Source organism: Myotis davidii, unplaced genomic scaffold (assembly GCF_000327345.1).
Source record: "Myotis davidii unplaced genomic scaffold, ASM32734v1 scaffold69, whole genome shotgun sequence".
Taxonomy (NCBI): domain Eukaryota; kingdom Metazoa; phylum Chordata; class Mammalia; order Chiroptera; family Vespertilionidae; genus Myotis; species Myotis davidii.
In genome coordinates this window covers 1,293,723-1,317,899 of record NW_006300363.1, presented here as the reverse complement: position 1 = coordinate 1,317,899, position 24,177 = coordinate 1,293,723, and the positions used below count along the sequence as shown (strand labels likewise).

The 24,177-nt window shown below is 36.7% G+C and overlaps 1 protein-coding gene across 1 annotated transcript in view; it reads left to right on the top strand.

Moving 5' to 3' along the window:
* The window catches only part of CEP112 (centrosomal protein 112kDa), a 353,141-nt gene that overhangs the window by 31,270 nt on the left and 297,694 nt on the right, over positions 1-24,177 (top strand). The window contains exons 5-9 of the mRNA XM_015572412.1: positions 1,494-1,584; positions 3,345-3,422; positions 11,789-11,836; positions 12,100-12,177; positions 23,883-23,897. Coding sequence (XP_015427898.1) covers positions 1,494-1,584; positions 3,345-3,422; positions 11,789-11,836; positions 12,100-12,177; positions 23,883-23,897 — 310 coding nt within the window. The remainder of the gene's footprint in view (positions 1-1,493; positions 1,585-3,344; positions 3,423-11,788; positions 11,837-12,099; positions 12,178-23,882; positions 23,898-24,177) is intronic.

The following is a 24,177-nucleotide window of genomic DNA, read 5'->3' as shown; positions in this document are numbered from 1 at the left end:
GGACGCTACAAGTGAGGTAGAAGGCTGTGTTGTTTTATGTATGCACCCTGTGTAATAAACCAATAAATGTTTCAGTTCTTCTTTTTATTAATATTTTCTATGAGAAGAATTACTTTTAATATTTAAGCATTTTTCAATTTTTAAATATAGCTCCTTTTTATGACTGTTTAATCTATTCTTAAAGAAGAACAGGCCACTGCTTAGTTTAATATATCAGGCTGCCTCTTCCCACACTGAGTATTAAATGATTCTATCAGCTCTAGCACATTGGCTTATGAGATTATTTTCAAAATATTTATCTACTTTTTTCATTTATTTTTAACTATTTGGCTATGTGGGATATTGAGTAGGGGTATACAAAACGGATAGCTCTTTTGAAAATAGCTTTCCCAGACATTCTAAATTATTTTGTAACTAAGGAATATTATTCTATTAGAGTTACTACCAAAAAAACACATTCAGTGTAGTCTTGAGTTACTATTTTATCTTTTTGGAATACTTAGTACAGCTCACTGTTTGTGAAGGAAATCCTGACATGGCTTGTGGTTGAAGGTTAGTGACTTTAATTCATTATATAATGGTTAGTTTCCATTTCACAAATATTGAAGCAGCTGTTCAGAGAACAGATATTTGTAGTCATGGAACTTTCATTGAAGCAATGTGAGTAAACGTGTAGAGTAGACTACCAGGCTAGGGTAGAATATTGAGAATGGTATTTTTATATTGTGTTTTACATTGGATCACATGTTGTACTTACCATATTTTACCTGAATTAACATGGTGCACTTAAATTTAATTTTTATTATTATTATTGATTTTTAGAGATGGAGGGAGGGAGGGAGAGAAAGAGGGTGGGGGTAGAGGGAGAGAAAGATCGATTGGCTGCCTCCACACGAAACCCTGTCATGTGCCCTGATTAGGAGTTGAACCAGTAACCTTTTGGTGCACAGGATGATGCCCACCCAACGGAGCCACATCGGCCAGGGTGACATGGTGCATTTTTAAATTGAAGACTTCGATTTATCTGTGGTTTCTGACAAGGTTCCAAATTAATTCAGACTTTCGACATAAAGGTTTCGTTATTTTATATATTTTTAGGTTTCATCTTCATATGGAACATGAATTCCACAAAACTTGCTAACCTTTTAAAATAATTATCTAAGAATATATGCTTTATTTTTTTCTCTTCCTACATTTAGGGTAAGGTGAATGGAGGAGAACATTTTAAATGCATGTAGTTATTATATTCCTACTTAAAGATCGCATTTGTTTGTAAGCAAGTATGTGGCTTTTAGGTGACATCCTATTTATAGTTTAAATGAAATAAAATGTGAGAAATATAAGTTATTTGGATTTTTTCTTTGCTACTGAAACATCATTGTTAATATAAATAATCATCTCATCCCAAGAAAACTTGGTAAGCTTCGATTTGAAAATTCCATGTCCTCCGAATACCCCCAATTCTGATTGTTACTATGTTTGTCTGTCCATAGGGAACAGTACACTGCGAAACTCCAAAGGACATCACATTCTAGGAGTCCAACCTACAGAGAAGACGGACAACATGTTACCCAAAAGAGTTGTGTAAGATCAGATTCTACTTCTGTTTGTTTGTTGCTTTAACTCCACAAACTTTTAGTTTCATATTATCGAAGTTCCAACAATGACTTAGAAACAGCAAATAAGTACTGAAAGTTTTGGTGACCATCCTGATGTCAAAGAAATGGTGTATTTGGAATATTCCACACTGTTCCTCCTGCTTTCTCAGTAATTCTAAGGCATCATGTTAATCAGTCTGTTGTTTTTCTTGTGTATCAAAGAATAGCTTTGGAAAGCTATTCGTTTTTTAGATATATTTTTACTTTTTTATTCAGTGTATGTATAAAAATCATGAAACAGTTGTCATAAACTTAAGAAGTTGGGATTAACTTGTAGTGAAATAGGAGACACTGCCTTTCTGATGAAGTGAACTGTTTATATCTTGACCTATGAATTCCTCTCTTGCATCTAATTGCCATAGATCAGTCGCATAAATAACAGATTTAGTTTGAACAAGGTACCAATGAGGATTGCAGGTAGCTGTGTGAAGGGAAGGGCTTTGCCTGCCTACTAGGGTCTTTGTGTAACTCTGGCTTGTCTTGGGTTGCAAGACTTTTAGTTCCAGGAATATCCCGAGTGATGCCTGACTGTTCTCACACATATTGCTCTGAATGTAACTCCTTGCATGTTCTCCAGTGGTAATTTGGAACTTTCAAAAATATTTTAATATAAAGGGGAGCACATTTTAAATATTTGTAGGTTTATTATCAAGCATTATATTTACTCAAAATAAAGCAGGTACATTTTCTTAAGACATTTTTATTCATAAAAATAAAAAGGGGACCAATGATAGAAGCAATAATAAATTTTAATATAATATATAACAAACAACTTTTTGTTTTCATCACTTCGGATGACTTAAATGATCATAGGTAAATAGGTTTATTTGTATTAATGAGGGTTTCTGAAAGCATGAAAATACTGTATCAACAAATTTAATTTCAAAATAAATTTTTTTGACTGTATTATAGAATTTACACTGTCATTTTACACAAATGAACCTTTCTAAGTTTTTAGCGCTTTCGGATCATTGTTCATTTTTGGCACTGATCTTAGGCTGTCCTCAGTTAATTATAATTTCAATCTGGTTTGATAAATATGTAATTTAATATATTACATGGAATTTAAAAAAGCATGGAATTCTACTTTTTTGAAAAAGTAAAGAATCACCGTAATTGTGTTTTTGTGATGTGAATTCAAAGCCTATTTCTCTTTATATTCAGTGTATGAATGAGAATTAATTTAAGAACAAAGAGCTTCTTGGACATCAGCACAAACTTTCCTGTTAACTAATTTTAACGAGAGTAAATAATTCATCTTTTCAAGTGTCTCCCCATCCCCCTTTAAAGCTACTGTGGTACACCACAATTAAAACTTTCTGTAAAAGAACTTAAAGAGAAGAGTCTGGATTAATTTTTAAAATATTCTTTTGATGGTTTTTTTGAAATCTAGTTACTGTGTGAATATATTGTGAAGGCATCTCATAGCCCTAAGCAGATGTAATAAACAGTCATTACTTAGAACTGAAAACCAGCTCAATTGTAACATAACCCTTTCCTCTGAGGCGATATAGCACTACCAAAAAAGCTCACAAAGTTCTCACTGCTCTGAATGGCACATTTTGTCCGTCTTCCTCCGCCCTTTTCCCTGCTCTCCCTCCCTTATTTACCGTCTTCCTTTTCTCTTTTATTTCTTCCCTCCTTCCCTCTTTCCTTCATCCCTTCTTTTTCTCTTTTGTATTTCAGGAAGTTCATTTGAAAAAATCTGCTGTTTCTTTGGATGACAGCGACATTGAAGCTCGCCTTAATAGTTGGAATCTTGGGGTAAAACAAGTATTTGTTTTATGTATGTAGATTCATGTGGCAGAATCATAGTATTTGAAAGAACATCTGAACTAATTTAATTCTATTCAGTGACTAGTATTGTATGTTCGATGTCAAGTACTGTGTTAACACTGAGGACTGTGAGCGCAGGAAAGAGAAATAACATTCCAAACAAGCATCATATAGTCTGCCCCTGACCTGCTGCCTTTTTTGTTGGGGAAATGAGACATACACATAAATAGTAAAATAATAATTTAAGATAGTAAATGATAAAATACCAAAATGAGTTAGATAGAAGAATATTGAGATGGAGGGGAGGAAAGGGAGGTGTTGGAGAAGCAAGGGTATTTGTGTTGGAAAAAAAAAATGTCAGGGAGACTTCATTGGATGAACCGCCATCATGAACAGCAGTTTTCAGATCCAAAGGCTGGGAGCATGAATGTACTTGGATGGGTGGGGAGGACAGAGCATGAAGAACGAGTGCTGGGTAAGGGATCTGTCATGACTAGGTCCTAGGGTGTATGTGGGGATTGGGGAGCAGCGTTCGCAGCTGGACTGCATGGGAGGTCTGAATGCTAAATTGAGAAGTTTAGCATTTATGTTTAAGGCAATAGTAAGCCCAGGAGGTTTATTTTATTTTTAAAATATATTTTTATTGATTTCAGAGAGGAAGAGAGAGAGAGAAAGAGATAGAAACATCAATGATAAGAGAGAATCATCAATCGGCTGCCTCCTGCTGGGATTGAGCCCGCAGTCTGAGCATGTGCCCTGACAGGGAATTGAACCCTGACCTCCTGGTTTATTGGTCAGTGCTCAACCACTGAGTCACACTGGCAGGAGGTTTATTTCTACCCCAACCCTTACATTCCGTTTTACATTTATGCTGTTAAAATGCTTTGAGGAAATAAAAAGGAGTTTAAAACAATTTTTTCCATGCTTGGTTACTATAAAAATAATTTGTAATTTGAACATTTGAAAAATACAGAAAATGAGAGGAGTAAACTGTTTTAAAATCATAACACTGAGAGATGTAACATTTTGTTTTATGTATATATCCTTTATTCTGTGTGTTTATAAAATTAAAATTTAAACAAAATTGCGGTTATATTTAAATACTATTTTATTATGTGCTATTTTAAATTTGGTTTAAGTTTATAATAGTTCTGTAAACATGAATCTTAATGGTAGCACTAATTTTTCTTTTGGATGGATATTCCATAACTTATTTAAGCACTCAGTTATTTTTGGACATTCAGGTTGCTCCCTGTTTGTTGCTAATATAAGTAATACTGCACTAAAACTACTTACAAGAGTCATTTTATACATATTCAGTTGCTTTCTTAGGTCCAGAAGGGGCATAGCAATTTATTTTCCAACCAGCAGTGTATGGGATTGTCTATTTCTCTCATTTCTTACTGACATTAGGGATTATTATTTTTTAAAAACCCAAACCCTTCTTTCTAATGATGGGCTTAATGTGCTTTAGGAAAATCAAGTAGGTGGCATTATGAAGGTGATGGAGGATGTGAGTAGAAATGGAGAGAGGGAACCAATCATCTTGTAGGTGTTCGCAATGAGCTCTGCATTAGTGTGACTTCAGTGGAGATGGAAGCACGGGAGGAAGCCCGTTTCACAGAAAATACAGGATGCTCAGTGACTGGTGGGCTGCACAGAAGGGCACCCAAAGGTTTCAGGAAATGGGAATGTTGGCTCTTCATCAGTTAGTTGATTGTCCAATGGGAGAATCCAGTTTAGGGGTTTAAAAGCTTGTTTTAGACCAGGGGTGGGCAAACTTTTTGACTCGAGGGCCACAATGGGTTCTTAAACTGGACCGGAGGGCCGGAACAAAAGCATGGATGGAGTGTTTGTGTGAACTAATATAAATTCAAAGTAAACATCATTACGTAAAACGGTCTTTTTTTTTTTTTTTTTAGTTTTATTCATTTCAAACGGGCCGGATCCGGCCTGCAGGCCGTAGTTTGCCCACGGCTGCTTTAGACTCATGGAGTTGGAAGAGATGGTACGATTAATTGGGGAGTTCAGAGTTTGGAGCTTCATGAGACTCAGGGCGGGAGTCTTCTGTCTTAGTCCCTCTGTTAGAGGGGCAGTTGTACAGGGAGGCTGAACAGACCTAGTCTTTAAGTGAGGAGGCTGGATGGGAGCACAAGTGAGGACGCTTGGCTCAGGCAGTGGCCATGATTGGAGGGCAGGGAAAGGGATAAGAATTTAAGCTACATGGATCTCAGTGATTTTGGAGTACATTAATGACAGAGAAGGGAGAAGCAGAATCGATCACAAGGGGAATAGTCAAAAGAAAAACATTTTCATGTTGGAGGGTGTTGGAGAAGTGGTCTATGTTACCAGCATGGGAGAAGAGCACAGGAAATCCCTCTGAAAGACAAATACTTTCTGCCAGAAGGCAAAATCAAAGTGAAAAACAAAATTCCGAGCCTTTTAAACTTGCCTTTGCCCTCAGCTATTTGAAACTTCTGATGTACATTTCTTAGCACATGGAAGACTTTTCATGATTACTTAACTAGTAACTGTTCGGAGGATTAAAATTTTCAATGTATAATAAAATGAAAAGAAAGCATCTAAAATATTTTGAGGTAATGCCTTAAAACTAGGCCTGCCTGAGGTTTTGTTTCACATTTTTATTGTTCAGAGAATGCACTAATAGTATAAAATATGGAAGTCTTGTATTTTTGTATATTTATTACAAACATGCATTAATCAGGCTGAGCTATGTATCTCTTGATCACAGTAGAATAATTCAGGTGTCCAGTGTATTAAAGGCTTAGGTTTTGCTTTGGTTTTAGTTTGTATGAGAATGTGCCACGGAATGTTTTTTTCCTTTCTTCTTCTGAATGATCAGTTAATAGCTGGTTAATTTTTGTGCTCTACACAAAGCAAAGTTTTTTATATTTCTAGTTTGACTGTCAATACCTTCATTTTGATGCATTAGAAGTTCTGGAATTTGAATTTTCTAGTTTATGTTAAAAATACCATTATTCTTTCTTTTTCCAGGAGTGTTAATATTTTTTTCTAGGAATATGTATTTCAAGTAGAGATTTATATACTAAGACTAGCAATTAAATTTTCCTCCTGTATTATTTTTTCTTACTCTTTAACCTTTTTAACCTTTAGTTTTTGGAAAGCTTTCTTGCTTTGTTAATATACTTTATTTAACAGGGTTCCTCAAACTTTTTAAACAGGGGGCCAGTTCACTGTCCCTCATACCGTTGGAGGGCCGGACTATAGTTTAAAAAAACAAACTCTGAACAAATTCCTATGCACACTGCACATATCTTATTTTGAAGTAAAAAAACAAAACGGGAACAAATACAATATTTGTATTTGCATGTGGCCCGTGGGCCATAGTTTGAGGACGCCTGCTTTATTATATATGTTTCATGCGTATCTCTCTTTATATAAATCTTATTTCTGAGGATGGGGTGAGGGGCCATAGGAAGGACTTTCTTGGGCTTTTCATCCCAGTTCCCATCCTGGGTCCTGCACTGATTGCAGAGCCTCACTCCCACCAGGAGCAAAGGAACAGTGAGGACTCTGAGTAGACCCTCTAGGTCCCTGGAAGCACAGCTGAGAGACCAGGACCCAGGATTGGGGGGTTGTGCAGGGAGAGCTCTCAGGACAGGAAATGGGAAGGAGCAGGGTGAGGTCAGCAGGAGTGTCTTCTCCAGACCCCTCAGGGAGCTCTGGGAGATGGACAGCACCGCAGGGTCTATCATGAAGGGTGAACCGCCCCATTGTGGTCAAGGGAGCACCTGCACGGCAGCAACTGGAGATGCTCCCTTATCTCTCTGGAGGGATTGTGGGAGGCCTGGCAATTCTACTCACTGTGCCTTTGTCACTGTGGCCACTGAGAACTGTTCCAATTGGTCACCCAGGGCTGCCGTCACTCTAGTGAGATGAGCCATCCAGTGGAGGGGCTGCCCATGTGCCGACCCACAGAATTGGGAGCTAAATCCAGTGGTTGTAGTTTGAAGCCACAAAGGTTTGAGTGATCTGTTATGCGGCAAAAAGCCAATTGATATAGTAGATACTGCCAAATCATTTTCTAGAATGCTTGTGCCACTTTGATCCTCATCAGCAGTGTGTGCCAGTTCCTATTCAGTACTTGGTGTCATCAGTTTATTATTATTATTTTAAAATATATATTTTTTTATTCATTTCAGAAAGGAAGGGAGAGGGAGAGAGAGATAGAAACATCAATGATGAGAGAGAATCATTGATCATCTGCCTTCTGCATGCCCCACACTATGGATTGAGCCAGCAACCTAGGGAATGTGCCCTGACTGGTAATCAAACTATGACCTCCTGGTTCAAAAATCGATGGTCAACCACTGAGCCATGCCAGTTGGGTGTCAGTTAATTATTTTTAATTAAAAATATGTAACTACTAGAGGCCCAGTGCATGAAATCTATGCACAGGTACGGTCCCTAGGCCTGGCCAGTGATCAGGGCTGATCGGGGCCTTCCTTCCGGCTGCCAGCCGGGGCCTCCCTTTCCCAGCTGCCGGCTCCGGCCGGCCCTGGTTACCTGAGCCTCAGGCGGCCAAGGGTGGCTGGGCAGCTGACATCCGAGCCTTGCCTGCGCCTCGGGTGTCAGTGTCAGCGCACATCATAGTGAGTGATAGAACTCCCGGTCGAACTCCCGTGGGGAGACTTTGCATATTAGCCTTTTATATATAAAGACTATCCTGGGCGGCTGGGGGGCTGAGGGTGGGTCCGGCCGCAATATGTACCCGCCGCCCCCTTGGCTGCCACCCCCAGCAGGGCTGAAAGGACTGGGAGACCCTGGCAGGGCTGAGGGACTGGGTGTCACCATCTTGTGGCTATGGGCACCACCATCTTTGTGATGGTGTGATGGTCAATTTGCATATTCCATCTTTATTAGATAGGATTCTCAAGAGTGGTTACTGACATTGCATTGTGTGTTTTTTAACATGCATTTTCTGATGACTTACAAAGTTAGATGCTTTTTAACATGTTTATTGGCAGTTTGGATAGTCTCTCAGACTGAAGTGTCTATTTAAGGCTTTGCCAATTTTCCTGTTGAGTTGTCAGGCTTTTTTCTTATCAATATGTATGAATTTTGTATCTATTCTGGATTAGAGTCCTTTTGGAATATAGTGTTATAAATATTTTCTTTCACTTTGTTGCTTTCCTTCATTCTCTTTCTGGTGTCTTTGATGAATAGAAACTTAAAATTTTAATGCAGTTCCTTTTCTCATCTTATCATTTTATATTTAGTGCTATTTTGGGTTCTATTTAAGATCTTTGACTATCTTAAGGTCCTGAAGATATTCTCCTATGTTTTCTTCTAGTAACACTATTATTTTATTTTTTCTATTTAGATCTACATACCATCTGGAGATAGTATTATATATATTGTAAGATATAGAGTTAAGATTTGTTTTTGTCACTTGGACAGTTCCATTTATTGAGAAGACTATTCTTTTCCAGATGCACTGCAGTATTATTTGTCTCATAAATCAGGTGACAGGACATGTCTGTTTCTATTCTGTTCTTTGGCTTATTTAGCTTTTCCTTGTGTCAATGGATTGTGTCTTGATATTTGTATTTTATCTGTACTCATTAAATGTTTGTTGAAATGTGAGTAAACCAATGAATGAGCCTCAATTTGTAGTATTATTTCTGTGAAAAATGTTTTTCAAGTTCCAAAATATTGACTTAAAAAACATTATTTTGGAGTGTAATTGATTTAACATTGAGGAATGAGCTTATTTTATGCAAGAGTTTTGGCAGCTTTTCTGACTGATGCTATGACTTAAAAATATTTATTTTAGGGGGTGTTGTATCTATTCTGTTAATGTCCTTTCCTCTAACACAGCCAAAATACCATATAAAATGTCTTTCTATTTTCTGGAACCATACACCATCTCTATTTGATTGACATTAGTCTATAAGGGGGTATTTGGTGAGTTTGAGCAAATCGCGAATAAGTTGAAGAAACAAATTGACAGAACCCTTTGTAACCAAACAAATGAATCTGCTAAAGAACTAAACAAAATAAAACGTCAAAGCCAGCTTTCATTAGAGAGCATTCAGATGTCTGTTTTTATGTTTAGTTTAACTTATTCTATATTTTATTATTGTGATTCTATTTGCTTCTTAAACAAGAAATGTTCAGTCATGTGGTTTACTCATGCTATTGGAACTTAATTATTTTTAGCTTTGCTTTCTATATAATATTTTGTTAGACTTTAGTATTTCACGTAAGTCCTTTTTAGCTCCCATTTTGGACACTCTTTATTGTGGTGTTCTTTCTTGAGGTATTATGAGAGAACAAGAAGTTTTCTAAAAGAGCATGAAGAAGTAAATGTTAAGACTGTTTACAGATTGCTTCAAGTCCCTGTTGCTGTGGATTACAAAGTGGGAACATTTAACTTCAAAGCACATCTGGCTGCTGTTATAAAAGTAGAGTGCTCTTTTTCCCAAATAGACTCAAGAACATGCTTTGCTATGAATAATTCTCATTACATATTAAAAGTGGTCATGAGACAAACTCAGTGTATTGTGAATGAATAACAACAACAAATTTGTCCTTGTTCACAGTATTTGTTGTTGTTTTTAAATACTAGAATAAATTTTCTCTTTTTATTTTTTTCTATTTTCTTGGTCCATTGGAAAAATGAAATTTATGATAACAGGGTGAGTCCTTAACTTCCGTGTTTAATGGCTTTTAAAGATGAAGAGCATGAACTAGGAGTTACTGCATAGTTGAAAGGCCACATTGTAGTCAGCGAAACCAGTATTTTGTATCCTGCTTGTAAATGTAGAGTGGAGTAAAAATAAGTCACAAATGGTTTTCTTGGCTTTTGGTTTTAAATTTTAAGCTTAATTAGAGCTTGAACATCTTTGAGAATTCCCTGCTTTCCTCTTCCTTTATTTTTCCCCTTAAATTTAATTCTCCTTCATGAATTAGAGGTTATGTATTTTCAGATTTACGTGTCTTTGAAGAACTTACTTTCTATGTGGGTTTTCTCTATTCTGAAAATAGAGAATAGTTAGTTACTTTTCATATGTACACCTTCAAACAATAAATACTTATCGAGTGCACTTTGCTGCCTGTTGAACCTTTGCTGCTTCTATTTTTAAAACGCCAAGTATATATAGTACAGTGTTATTTGCTAAAGAATATGCCTCTTTCTCTGGTATGATATTTCAGTGGATTTTATTGTCTTTACTTAATGAATGTTCCCCAAAGTAAATATAGTCATTCATACACCCACTGGAAGTGCTCCACATCTGGAACACTCTAATTGTCAAATTTTTAATGTATGCCAGTCTGGTGGTGGTAAAATACCATCACATTGTGATATTACTTTACATTTTTTAAAATAAACAGATTGAGCATATTTTCATGTTTGTTAGTCATTCAAATTTCTTCATCAGTGAAACGTGTCTTGAAGTTTTTCCCATTTTTTTCCTAATGGGTTGTTCTTTTTAAAATTTTAAATACCTTCTTTATACATTTAGAGACATTCATGCAAACATTCATGCAAACATCTCCTAATTTATGGCTTCTCTTTTCATTTTATTTATGAGATATTTTTTGGAGATAAGTTCTTATTTAAAATGGTCAAATTTATTAAATTTTTTTGCTTATGCTGTTTTTGTTTTCTCTTTAAAGAAATCTTTTATATTACAAGGCCATAAAGTCATTCTTCTAGATCGTCTTCTGAAAGTTCTGCTTTTAATTATAAGTATTTAATCCATTGGAAATTTATTATATATGGTGTGAGGGAGGGATCTGATCTTATTTTCTTCCACTTGTTGAACACATCCCAATTTTCTCAATAATTTGCAATGCTATATCTTTCATGAATAATATGCTCATATGTATTTGAGTTTCTGGTACTTCCTAGGTCCATTGACTTATCTTCACTGTTGTAGTTTTCTTATGTCACACCACCTTGATCTTTTTCTTCAGGTTTGTCTTCCTTCTTGTCCCTTTATTTATTTATGCACATTTTATAATAAGCTTCTTAAGTTTTTAAAAAACCCTACTTAGATATTGGTTTGGGTAAACTTGGTCACTACATCAAGTTAATGAGAATTGGCATTTTTACAATATTGAGACTATTCAAAAACATAGGCTGCAAGAGGATCATGAAAGTACAATTGTGTCTGCAGAGGTTTTGTTTTATATTTCATTTGTTAGTGGGCCACTAAAAATGGATTATGCAATAGCCATTCTAAGAAACAAGCTAAATAATTAAGACATATAGAAAACATTTTCATAAAGCAGCTTAATTCTATATTTTATCAAATAATAATTAAAGCTCAAAAATTGATAAGTCCTTATTTTTAAAATTTCAGATAGAAAATCCTCGATACCTGAGACAGAAGCCTATCCCGGTTTCTCTGGTAGGTGAGAATTCCCTTGGACTTTTCCTATGGACAGATATTTTTAAATAAAATAATCAAGTCATTTATAGAAAATAGTCTAGGTCCACATTATAAAGCATAATTGTCTTATGAATCCTATCACTTAGAAGTGGATAAATGATTTTTTTTCTCCAGTGTTGGCATCATTTTGGCATGAACTTTAGGCAATTTAGAAGTTTAGTTGGGTGTTTAGGATAAACCATGCCTGAAAAAGTATTGAATAACTCGTACTCATTCAACAGATGACTCCAAAATTCAGCCTGAGAAAATCCAGTAGTTTCCATGAGGATCATTTACTCTCTCGAATGCATGAGAAAGAGGTAGGACTGACATATTTTTTATATGCCTAATTATTGACACTATTTTTATATTTTGAATAATATGAGGTTTCAGGTTTAGTTAGAATAATGATGCATGGTAGGAAAAGGTTGTCTTTGGTACACAGATGAAGTAATGATGTAGGGTAGGCAAGGTTTGTCTTTCTATTTTTTTAAAAAAATATATTTTTTATTGATTTCAGAGAGGAAGGGAGAGGGAGAGAGAGATAGAAACATCAATGATGAGAGAGAATCATTGACCAACTGGCTGCCTTCTGCATGCCCTCCACTGGGGACGGAGCCTGCAACCTGGGCATGTGCCATGACTGGGAATCGAACTGTGATGATTCCCAGTTATAGGTTCATAGTTGGACACTCAACCACTGAGCCACTCCAGTTAGGCATGGGTACTTTTAAGAATTTCTCAAATTTAATTTCAATTTGGTTATTTTCAATTTATAAAGTTTTCTTACCACTCTATTTATAAACTATCACAAAAAGCATTGACTTTTTTCTTAGATATTTAAAACAATATCATGAACATAAAAGCTTATTTTTTTTTGTAGGTGGTGGAGGAAGAGGGCTCTTTTAAAAAAAGTCTACTTGGTATAATTATTACTGCTGATCTCAGTAATATTCTTTTCTTATTAAATTTATATGGGGTGACATTGGCTAATCAAATTATATAGGTTTCAGCTCAGTAATATTCTGTCTGTTGTTTTGTAGCTCCAATTTAAGGCATGCAGCATGTTTTTTTCTGTAATGCAATCCTAGTGTTCAAAAAAACATGCTGAAATAAAAATAAATTATATTTTAAAAATCTTTTTTGAGGGTAATACTTCTTATATTCAGATGCACCTCCTTTTGAGCTCTTGATATGAATTTCTTCCTTTTCAATAACTGTCAATTATTTTTTCAAGTCATTCCAAGTCATTTCCAACCATTTTTCCTTTTATTTTGTACTATTTTTTTACTGTTGAGGCTGTTTACCATAGAATAAATAAAATAATTGAAAGGAAGTGGTGGCTTTTTGAAATTTTTTTGGTCTTTCATGAAATAATATCTCTATGATGACATTTTGGGTCAGGGATAAGCATACCAATGCTACCCACATATGTGTTGAAAGAAAAAATATTTACAGTTACCATGTGTTGCATCAGAGATTCTTTTTTAAATGTGTGTGGTTTTATTTTTTTCCACACCCTTATGTTTTTGTTTTTCTTTTTGGCATACTATAAAAATATTTTAACATCATTGAGAAGTTTGCATGTAAACATCAACTTACTCTATATCTTAAAATACAGTCTGTGTACATTTTGGCTAAAATAACCCTTGTGCAATTACATAGTCATTTCTGACTTATTTGAAAAAATGTTTTCTTCATCCTAAAATATTTGAAAGTATATGTTGAGTGGCTTCGATGTGTGAACTGTCTTAGTTTCTACTTTCTTTTAAAGTAGTATTTATGAGTTTAAAATAGCTTATGTGGATTTTTATTGAAGAAATTTTGGAAATTATAGACATGTAAAGAAGGGAATAAAATCACGTATAAAATTAACACCTGGAAATAAAAACAGTGGTAAAATGTTATTGTATTATCTTTTAGATTTTCATTGTGTCCTTAAAATATTTTTTCTTAGAAATTTGAGAGATATATATATATACACACACACATATATATATAGTTTTGTATATTTCAAGTATTTCTCATGCTATTAAATATTGGTCCCAAACATCCATTTTTAATGTCTATATTATATTTCATACTAGAGGCCTGGTGCATGAATTTTGTGCACTGGTGGGGTCCCTCGGCCTGGCTTGCGCCCTCTTGCAATCCGGGACCCTTTAGGGAATGTCGGATAGCTGGTTTTGGCCCGATCCCTGCAGGTCTGATCCAGACAGGAGGGAGCCCGATCCCTGCAGGTCTGATCCAGACAGGAGGGAGCCTGATCCCTACAGGCTCGTTCCAGACAGGAGGGAGCCCGATCCTGTGCGTTGAGCATCCCCTGGTGATCTGTGTGTGTCATAGCGACCGGTCGACTGGTCATTTGGTCGCTTAGGCTTTTATATATATGGATTATGGATATATGCCTACTTATGTGAACTTATTCCTTTTGTTAGGTATTGAGATTGTTTATAATTTTCAATAACATAAATACCTCTGGGAAGAATATCCTTATATCTCTGTCTTTATATGCATCTCCAAATATTACTTTGGGGTAATGAATAATACCTTACAGAATTTATCTGGATCATGAAGCAGTTAGTAAAGGATTTAATTCTGTTGAAATTTTAGAGTCCTAAAATAATTAACCTTTAGAAATCAAACTTTATGAAATACAATTTCCACTTAAAATTTATAATTGTGTAGAAAATACATAGATGTTAAATGAGTAATATTTGCAGTATTATTTTATTAGAGTTAAAGAATTATAGTAGTTTTGTTTTGGTGGCTAAAAATACACCTACAAAATATTTTAAGATGTTCTTTACATTTTCAGTTTATTTGCGGCATTGTGAGAAAACATGTGCTCAGTGATAGCCATCCTTTATTTTAACTCTAGTCTACACTCACAAACATACTTGGACTTGTTTGCCTTTGTAATTGGTGACACATTTCCTGTGATAGCCACATCACAGGATTGTGTGACACTGAGCGTCATCAAGCAGTAGGTTGGGGTTTTTTTTAGTATCCTTAAAAAGATTTCTGACATAGATTAAGATGTTTGGAAAACTGTTGTCACTGAAAGTGCAAGAAGAGACAACACAATGAGGGAGATAAATTTTCAGAGCAACCATCAGTTTTTAGAGAGCAGATGGTAGAAATTGCTCTTTTGGGAAATAAAATAGAACATTTCCTTTGAACCTCACCACCCATATTGAATGTTCCTACCTATTGCCTTAGAAGGGATGTTGCTTCTTTCTTGCATGTAATGCCAATTAGGCATTTTCCCCCTTTATTTTAAGGCAGAATTTAAATAAATCCAAGATAATTAAATCCATAGTCATTGACATAATAAATGAAAGAACTGATATTTTAAAACAGTTGTGAATGTAGCATTCAAATATACAAAATCTCACAACATATAATAAATAATTATACTAAGGAATACCATTGTAAACAGGCAAGGATTAGATCATGGCCAATATCCCAAATGTTTGCTGTCTGGCCCACCCCATCATAACTCTCTTCAATCTTCCCTAGAAGTGACTACAATTCTGATTTTTCTGATGATAATTTCCCTCTTTTGTTTTTAAAGATGATTTTACCACCAATTCCTACATCCTTAAAATTGAAAATATTTTTATTGTAGTAGATTTTGAACTTCATATGACTAGAACTAAATTTTATGTATTCTTTTGTGCCCTGCTTCCCTTTATAAGTGCATATTTATATAATTTATTTAAGGAAGAACTAATTCCAATATTACAGTTATTTTTTGAGATCATAGAGAAGGGAATGCTTCTTGACTCATTTTATGGGGGAGAGCCTGACAGCAAAACCAAAAGGACATTACAAGAAATAAGTCCCAGTAAAAATAAAAATTTAATAACCAAGTTTATTAATACATTGAGAAAAGACATTTAATAAATGATGCTGGTATAACTTTTCATTTACCTGGAGAAAGTAAAACTGGGTCTTCATCCTCTAAAAACAAAAACAAACATGAATTTTGGATGTACTAAAAACTTACCTACAAATTCCCAATCAAAAAGTTTCAAAACAACACAAAAATCTTGCCAAAAAAAAAATCTAGGAATTGGAAGACCTTTCTAACCCTCAACCTTTCCAAATCCAGAAACTATAAAGAAAATTATAGAAATATTTAACCAAGTGAAATAAAAGGTTTTGTATGGTAAAGTATGTTATAAACAAGATCTATAGAAAAGTCATAGATTTGGGGGAAATATTTGGGACAGACTCTATGAATGTACAGCATACCAGGAGGTCTTACTGATTGATAGACAAAACATGGATCAAATTGTGAAAGGCCATTTCACAGAAAAACATATTCATGTGGCCCCAAACATCTGAAAGGAGCTATGAGAGGGTAGTGTTCAGGGAAATGCAAAGTAATAATGGATATTTACTCTTCTGGTAGAAATGTGAATCTACCTTTAATAGAGGGCAAAATCTATGAAGGTATATCCACCATTGACTCATCTGCATGTCTTCTGAGAATCCATCCTGTAGAAATCAAAGCCTAGTTGTAGGATGCATGTAGACAATATTTTTGTGTGGCTTTATTTGTAGTGGAAAAGCACTGGAAATAAAATGAGTATTCATTAAGGGGAATGGTTGAATAAATTTTGTTTTCTCCTCATTAAGAAATAATTGACAGCAATGAAAAAGAATGAATAAAACTATAGCAGGTATTTTTTGAGAGTGTTCCATGAGTTAGTGCGTATTCAGAGAGAGAGCAAGATGCAGAAAATATTTTTTGCATGCAAAACATTCATAATATAAAAACTATGTATTGCTAAGGGTGTAGTGATTTGAAGAAGAGAATTTATTTAGCTCTCACATAACAATCCAGAGTGTGTAGGGAGTGCTGTGCTCAGTGATGTCACTGTGGACCTGGACTAGTGGGGAAGTTCCACCATCCTCAGCATACAGCGTCAGTGTCTGGTCTGAGGTGTAGGTTGCTCTCCAATACCTTGTCTTTAAGTGCCACCCTTCAGGAAGGAAGAGCACAGAGAGAAAACCACTTTGTTTTTTAAAATGTCCAGAATCATTTCTACCCTATCATTCTCCTTGACTATACCTAGTCACACGGTCATGATACAACCATCTGCCCTGCTCATATTTGGTGGTGGCAATTGGGCCCCAAAGAAAGAAGAGGGCAGTAGATATCTGGGGACACTAGCGGTGTGCTGCAAAACCCCCTGCTGGTGTATGCATTCCTGTTCACGTTTGTGTATGGTTCTGGGAGGATGGCAGAAGACATGAAAATATGCTAGGTTGGCCCTGGCCAGTTTGGCTAAGTAGGTAGAGCGTCAGTCTGCGGGCTGAAGGATCTCAGGTTTGATTCCAGTCAGGGGCACATACCTCAGTTGCAGGCTCAGGCACATGCAGGAGGCAGCGAATTGATATGTCTCTCTCACATCGATGTTTCTCTCTCTCTGTCTCTCCCCCTTCCTTCCACTCTATCTAAAAATAAATGGGAAAAAATATCCTTGGGTGAGGATTAACAACAACAAAAAACCATCACACAAAGAAAATAGGCTAGGTTGTTGTTATGGAATATACCGTGCAGGTGTTGATGGGAGAAGTGAGAAGAGGGGAGAGATTTAAATAAAAGGAATGAACACTGGCAAGTGCAGAGAAGTTGACAAAATAAAAACTCTACATCTAATTATGTTTGTTTCATGTAAATTATGTTTGTATATGATATTTGACAAAATTTAAAAATTAGAAAAAAATAACAAACCAGCATGCACCATGTATATTAGCTATCACTCTTACCCTTAATGTGACAAGTTTTAGGAGAGAAGCAAATACTGCTTACATCTGTAAGCCCCAGGGATACGATAACAAGAGAGATAGATGCCTTTTCTGTGTGTGCTGTGTTTATAAGTCAGCAAGGTGAATAACAATCGGCAGTACGAAATACTACTGATGAACATTTTGAGAATAGGATATTCTGAAGATAGAATCTTAATTACTAACATATGATAATTTCCTCTGACTAGTAACTAACAGAATTCTCCAAAAAGATGATTGTAACAGTTAGGTTCCAAGTGAGTAAAGTGAGGATGATTTTACGAAGCGTTTCTTCGCCAGTTTGCTGGGGTGATTGTTGGGATATATGAAGAAAGTATGACTAAGCGAAGACATCATTTGGTTGTGTTGCTGATAATGCTTTGGAAACTGCTGGGCAGTACAGATGGCTGACATCAGTAATGATTTTGACCTTTTCTATTGCTACGTGGTTACAGTAAATAAAGGAAAACAAAAAATCTTTTAGTAAAATTACAATGGCTACATTTTATACCTTATCAAAAAACTTACCGTTAGTAGTTATTCTCTAATCCTGCTTTTTTTGGGTACATTTTGTCCCTTTTGACAAGATTGAAGTATTTGGTCAATATTCAATCTTTGTAATAACACGAAAGGAAGTTCCTTGGTATTTAAAATGTGCAGATGATGTCCATCTAAATAACTTTAGTACATTTTCACTTACAAAGTTATTAATGGTGATTACGCCATTATATTTTGTTTTCTGCTAAATTCAGTATCAAATGTTAAATACAATTTACACATGTAAAACTGTTAATAGTAAAAAGTAGCATTTTGAATAAGAAATGCATTTTTCTGTAGGAGTGAATGTCGAATACCTGAGTGAATAGATTGTTGTGTTCCTTAAAAACCCCAAAACCCTTTATTTAAAGTTTGTGCATATTCGGTTGAGTCAGTGACATTGGTCATAGTCCTAAAATTTAACTAGTTATCCTGTTAGTTGGATATTTTTAAACCCAAGGAAATGCTTTTATAATAAGTAAGTGAGCGCATTCACCAGCTTGATTCATTCAGTAGGAATGTCCATCCTCAGAGCTACTCTTTGAAGTGCAAACTTCAGAGCAGATGAGGCCCAGGGGACTTGGTAAATAACATTTCTTAAAGTCTTTCTAAGCAGAAATTTCAGAAATTCTCATTCTCTCCGAAATAGCTTGTGGGAATGCCCTCTAGAAAGTGAAGCGATCCAGTTTCAGTCCTTTGCTTTAGCAGTAGGCTAGTCATCGCAAGGCTCGTCATACACGCCTTTTATTCCTGTGGTGTTACCTCAGTTCTAGGAAGGAAGGAAAGAAAGCACAGTGCAAATCTGCTATAGGGCGATATTTTAAATATATTTTTATTGATTTCAGAGAGGAAGGGGGGGGGAGAGAAACATCAATGAGAATCGTTTATCGGCTGCACCCCCCACACTGGGGATTGAGCCCACAGACCAGGCATGTCCCCTGACTGGAAATCGAACCGTGATCTCCTGATTCAGCCACTGAACCATACCAGCTGACCTGTAGGGTGATATTGACTAAGAAGTGTTATGAGGTGTATCGAGGAAGGAAGAGTTGGTTTTGTCTGGGAGTGTGAGGGAGATTTCATGGAAGAAGTGACATTTGAGCCAGGGGTTGAGATGGGAGATGTTAGCAGGCAGAGGAGACGTGGAAGCGGAAACCCAAGTGCACGTTTTGCTGAAGCACATAGACCACTTGGCTGGCGTATAGGGAGGGGAGAGGAATAGTGTGTGAGAATGATGATGTTGCTGCCAACCCCAGGCCCAGGGAGCTACTGAAGCTTGACCAGGAGACAGTATCACAGCCGTGCTGTAGAAAAGTAGCTGGACAGTAGTGTCTCAAATGGATTAGGGGGGAGAGGATTGGAGTGAGGAGTCGCTACTGAGGAGGGTTTTAATAGCTGGGGTGAGGGTGAACGAGAAACTACTGGAGTGGTGACAGTGGGGCTGAGATGAGGCACTGAGCTGGGATGGAATGGGGGACTCATTGGATGCTGAGGGTAAGGGAAAATGAGGAGTCACAGGTAAGGGTCTTCATGGTACATAGTAGATGGTTGTTGAATTCTGTGTAGAAGAGGCTCATACTACTGGAGCTGTGTGGGAGGCGGCTGGAACCGAAGATGTGAGGCCTACAAATGGAGACTTATGATTCATTTCCACGGGACATTAGGGTCAACTCCAGGTGAAAGCACCAGAGGCTAATGTTTACACAGGGTGAAGATGGTACTAAGCCTGGGAGACACCGCCTTAGGGGCTGGGAGAAGGACAGGACAATGCAGAGGAGGCAGGAAACCTCCCCAGGGTGAGTGGAGGACCAGACAAGCCAAGTCACAGAGCAAGGGAAGGAAGGAGATGGTCGGAGGGCAAACTTCTACAGACGAGGATAACGTGTGCCTGATTCGGTGATCAAAGGACCTTTGGCTGAAAAATGAAAATGATGTCATGTGACCTTTGACTACTGCTTACTACTTGTTGCTATTAATACCATCACTGCTCCTCTCCTAATGTTCCTAGTAGTATTATTGCTACTACTACTGCTGCACTGCCACCATGACTTTCTTGTGTTGTTTAGAGAGGCTGGTTCATGATATAGTTTGTCCTTGTTGTAGTAGCATCTCTAGTTGCTTCAGAAAGTTTGCCTTTAAGTGGCTAGTACCATTTTCTCTATCTTTCCATCTATACCTCTGTCTCACTCTGTGTTAAGGTTCTATTGCTGCATGGGTCATGCAATTTCCTCTTACCTTTCCAAACTTACTTGTTTTTTACCCGTATTCCTGCTAACTAATTTCATAGGTAATTTAATTTGTGGTGCTAATGGCTGGTAATGGCTTCATATGTAAACTAATTTTTACATTGTCCCCTGAGACGTTATCATTTTAAAGTTCAAGAGTATAAATATGTAATTTATTGCTTATGATGTTTTTAGCCATTTCATGTGACTGTATTAAATGCACTGTTTCTATCCCCAAATAGTATAGGTTTTGTACTTATCTGTTCTCTTCCATAGAAAAGTTATCTTAAATAGGTTGTGGTGAATGTATATTTATTTTTAAGCATTCTATATTCATTATTGGTCATCATCTGGATGCCCAGGTATTCACAGGTTGTTAGGGAGGCATCTCCACTCTGGCTGGCTGGGCCTTTGGTGTCTCCCAGAGCTGTTTCTTCTGTGGCATCTGTTGTATTTTCTATCTTGTAGCAGCTTTGCTTTGTTATTCACCCAACTAGAGGCCCTATGCATGAAATTTGTGTAAGAGTAAGCCTTCCTTCTCGTGGCTGCTGGCACTGGCTTTCCTCTGGCACCCTGGACCCAGGCTGGCTTCCCTCAGCCTGGGACAGGCACCTGGGACCTGGGCAGGCGCCCGGGACCCAGGCTTCCCTTGCAGCTCCAGCTTCGTCCAGAAGGGCATCTGGTCTAATTATCATATTACGCTTGTATTATTATAGACTAGAGGCCCAATGCACGAAATTTGTGCAAGGGGCTCGGCTCTTGCAGCGTTGGCAGCTTGCCTTGGCCCTTGCAGCCCTGACTTCGTCTGGAAGGTTGTTCGGCTGTTTGGTCTAATTAGCATATTACGCTTTTATTATTGTAGATGATGTGCCCGGTACCCCACCGAATGCACACACATTCCAACCTATGTTAAGGACTGGCAGGCATCCTGCTGGGCAGTTCCCACTTCCCTAGTCCCTGTATATAAGATTCCCGCTTCTTCAACTGCCTTGAACTCTGACATTGCCTTCTTGTTCAGGAGGGCAGCGGGCCTCTATTGCACTCAGTGGTTCCCATGCAGAGAGGCAGATGATATTGGGTCTAGCTTGTGAGGATGACAGTATTGCACCCGCCTGTTTTCTAACACCTGAGAGTGGTCACCTCAGTTATTTTAGCCCTTTTCATGTTTGTTAACCGGGAGGTGAGTTCACTACTAGTTACTCCATTATAGCCTGCAGTGGATCTCTATGATTCTTAAGCTGAAATTCATAGTGTCTGTTCTGAGCCCAGTTAAAGAAAACTTAAATGTTGTCTGGGGTCAGTTACTTGGAGCTTAAACAAATTAGAAGTGTTATAGTTAGCCTTTTAATTTCAGCCTTTTGTGTTAAACTAAATTAAGCAAGGCTGTTTATGGTCTTTTACATAATCAGACAGGGTGGGGCAAAAGTAGGTTTAGAGTTTTTCGTATGGAAAATAATACAATAATTAATAAACAATATACAAGAAGAACCTCCTTTTTGCATATTTACAAGTATAAGCCTACTTTTGCCCCCTCCCTTATATGTGTCTATAAACACACATGTGTCCATATATATTTATATCTATTTCTTATATCTTGTGTTATCTTAAATGCTGTATTATGGTTGTTTCAATATTCTAATCCTGATGATTTATCATGAATAATACTTTAGAAACAAGGCAGAAACATAGAGCTACTCTGTAGTGACAAGGATTTGGTTTTGTTCCTCAAAGTAGCTAACTTGCTATCTTCATTCATATTCTTTCTCTGAATGATTATAATGATTACTTAAGTACTAGAGGCCCAATGCACGAAATTTGTGCAAGGGGCTTGGCCCTTGCATCCCCAGAAGGTAGTTCGGCTGTACAGTCTAATTAGCATTTTATGCTTTTATTATTATAGATGTGCCAAGTGTTTATTCCTAATCTGGTAACCCAAGATTGAGGTGGGAGGTGGTGGGTGGGTTATAGCAGCAGTTACATGGTGTTTAGAGCTCACCGAGTCTGAGGTTACATTTTTAAGGTATTATGGAAAGATATGGTAATAAATTCTCCTATATCTTCCCAGTGTTGTTTGATTCCTTTTTAATAGTCCCCAGAAAACTTTTGTTAAGAATCTTTACATGGACTTAGGCCACCCAGACCTCTTTCTGCTAAAATGTGGAAGAAGCATCCTGTGATTTAGAATTTTTTTCCTTTTGCCGCATAAATGGATGACTGTTTCCCACTCTACCACTCATAACATTTTAAAATCATGAATTGTTTATATTAATTTTTATTTGTAAAACTTTAAAATTTCACTTTAGTATATTGATGTGATCATGCATGTTTACTGTAAGTTCAAATTCATTGTATATTTGAAACAGTAATTTAAAAATATAAAGTGTATTTTAAAAATTTTTCAAGAAAATATTTTGCTAGCATATTCCTAATATTTTAAAAGAAAACTTTTGTGAAGGTTTTGCGCCAAACATTGTACTCAGTATAGTTACTTAAATGTTTCACATTTCATAAGGATAGCTATCCTTAATTAGTAGAAGAGGAAATAAAGTTTCAACAGAGTGACTTGCCCAAGATCACAGCAATTAATACATAACTAGATGCCCAGTGCATGGAATTTGTGCACTGGTGGGGAGAGTGGCCTGCAGGGATCGGCCTGATGTGGGAGCACCGCTCCTCCCGGTCAGCTGAATGGCAGTTCTGACTGTGGGAGCACACTGACCATCGGGGGCAGCTCCTGTATTGAGCGTCTTCCCTGTGTTGGTCAGTGCACATCATAGCGACTGGTCGACTGGTCATTCTGATCGTTTCGCCATTTGGTTGCTGGGCTTTTATTACATAGGATGGGATTAGAACTAGACTTATAAATGAGGTCTGTCAGACTTTAATGTGCATATTCTTTTAAAAAGTAGGAATCAGATGGTCCAATATTTTTATAGTTGAGAAAACCAATTTTATGTTGTTCTTAGAACCAGTTACTACTATTCTTTCAATTCAAAGATACACGTATTATTTTCAACAAGTATTGGTTATAGTTTCGCTGGTTTGCTGCAAACATTGTGCATTAAATATTGGTTTGAGCAGTTTGGGAGTTAATGAGTGCTTGAAAGGAGATGAAGTCACTGTCTGGAGGGCATCGGGGTCTATGACTTCAGGAAAGAGAAGCATTTATCAGTAATATGCCATATTTATGGACGTTCAGTCTCAAACTCTCACATTGGTGAAAAGTATTTTTAAAGGAGCACATAAATATAAGAAAAGCAAAAAGTAAAACAGTTAATAGAGACTTCCTCAGATAGGAAATAATAAACGTGAAAATACTAGCAAAATAACACTTTAAAATGACTTTTTTGGGGACCAGATAATTGATAAATCCATATTTAGTAGTGTTAGCTTACCCATCAGGTACAATTTATTTGAAAGATTTTTAATTAGCTTGGAAGTAATACCAACATTGACATATATATGATGTTCAGAAGGTAGGGTATATACCATTTATTCTTTTATTAATATTGAATATTTGAAATAGTCTAGGTCTTGTGATCCTTATCTGTCCACCCACCCACCTGTCCCCCCACCCACCCACTAGTTTTAAATGCCAGGTAAAATATACAGTCCTTGACCTTATACCATATTTGGAAAGTATAGTCATCAGTTTGTTGCTTGAATGGCATTTCCTACGTGTCTGGAATTGGGGAGGAACAAAATTCAGAGTGTTTTATCTATTTGCCTACATTCTTTTCCTTTTTTGCTTCTTTA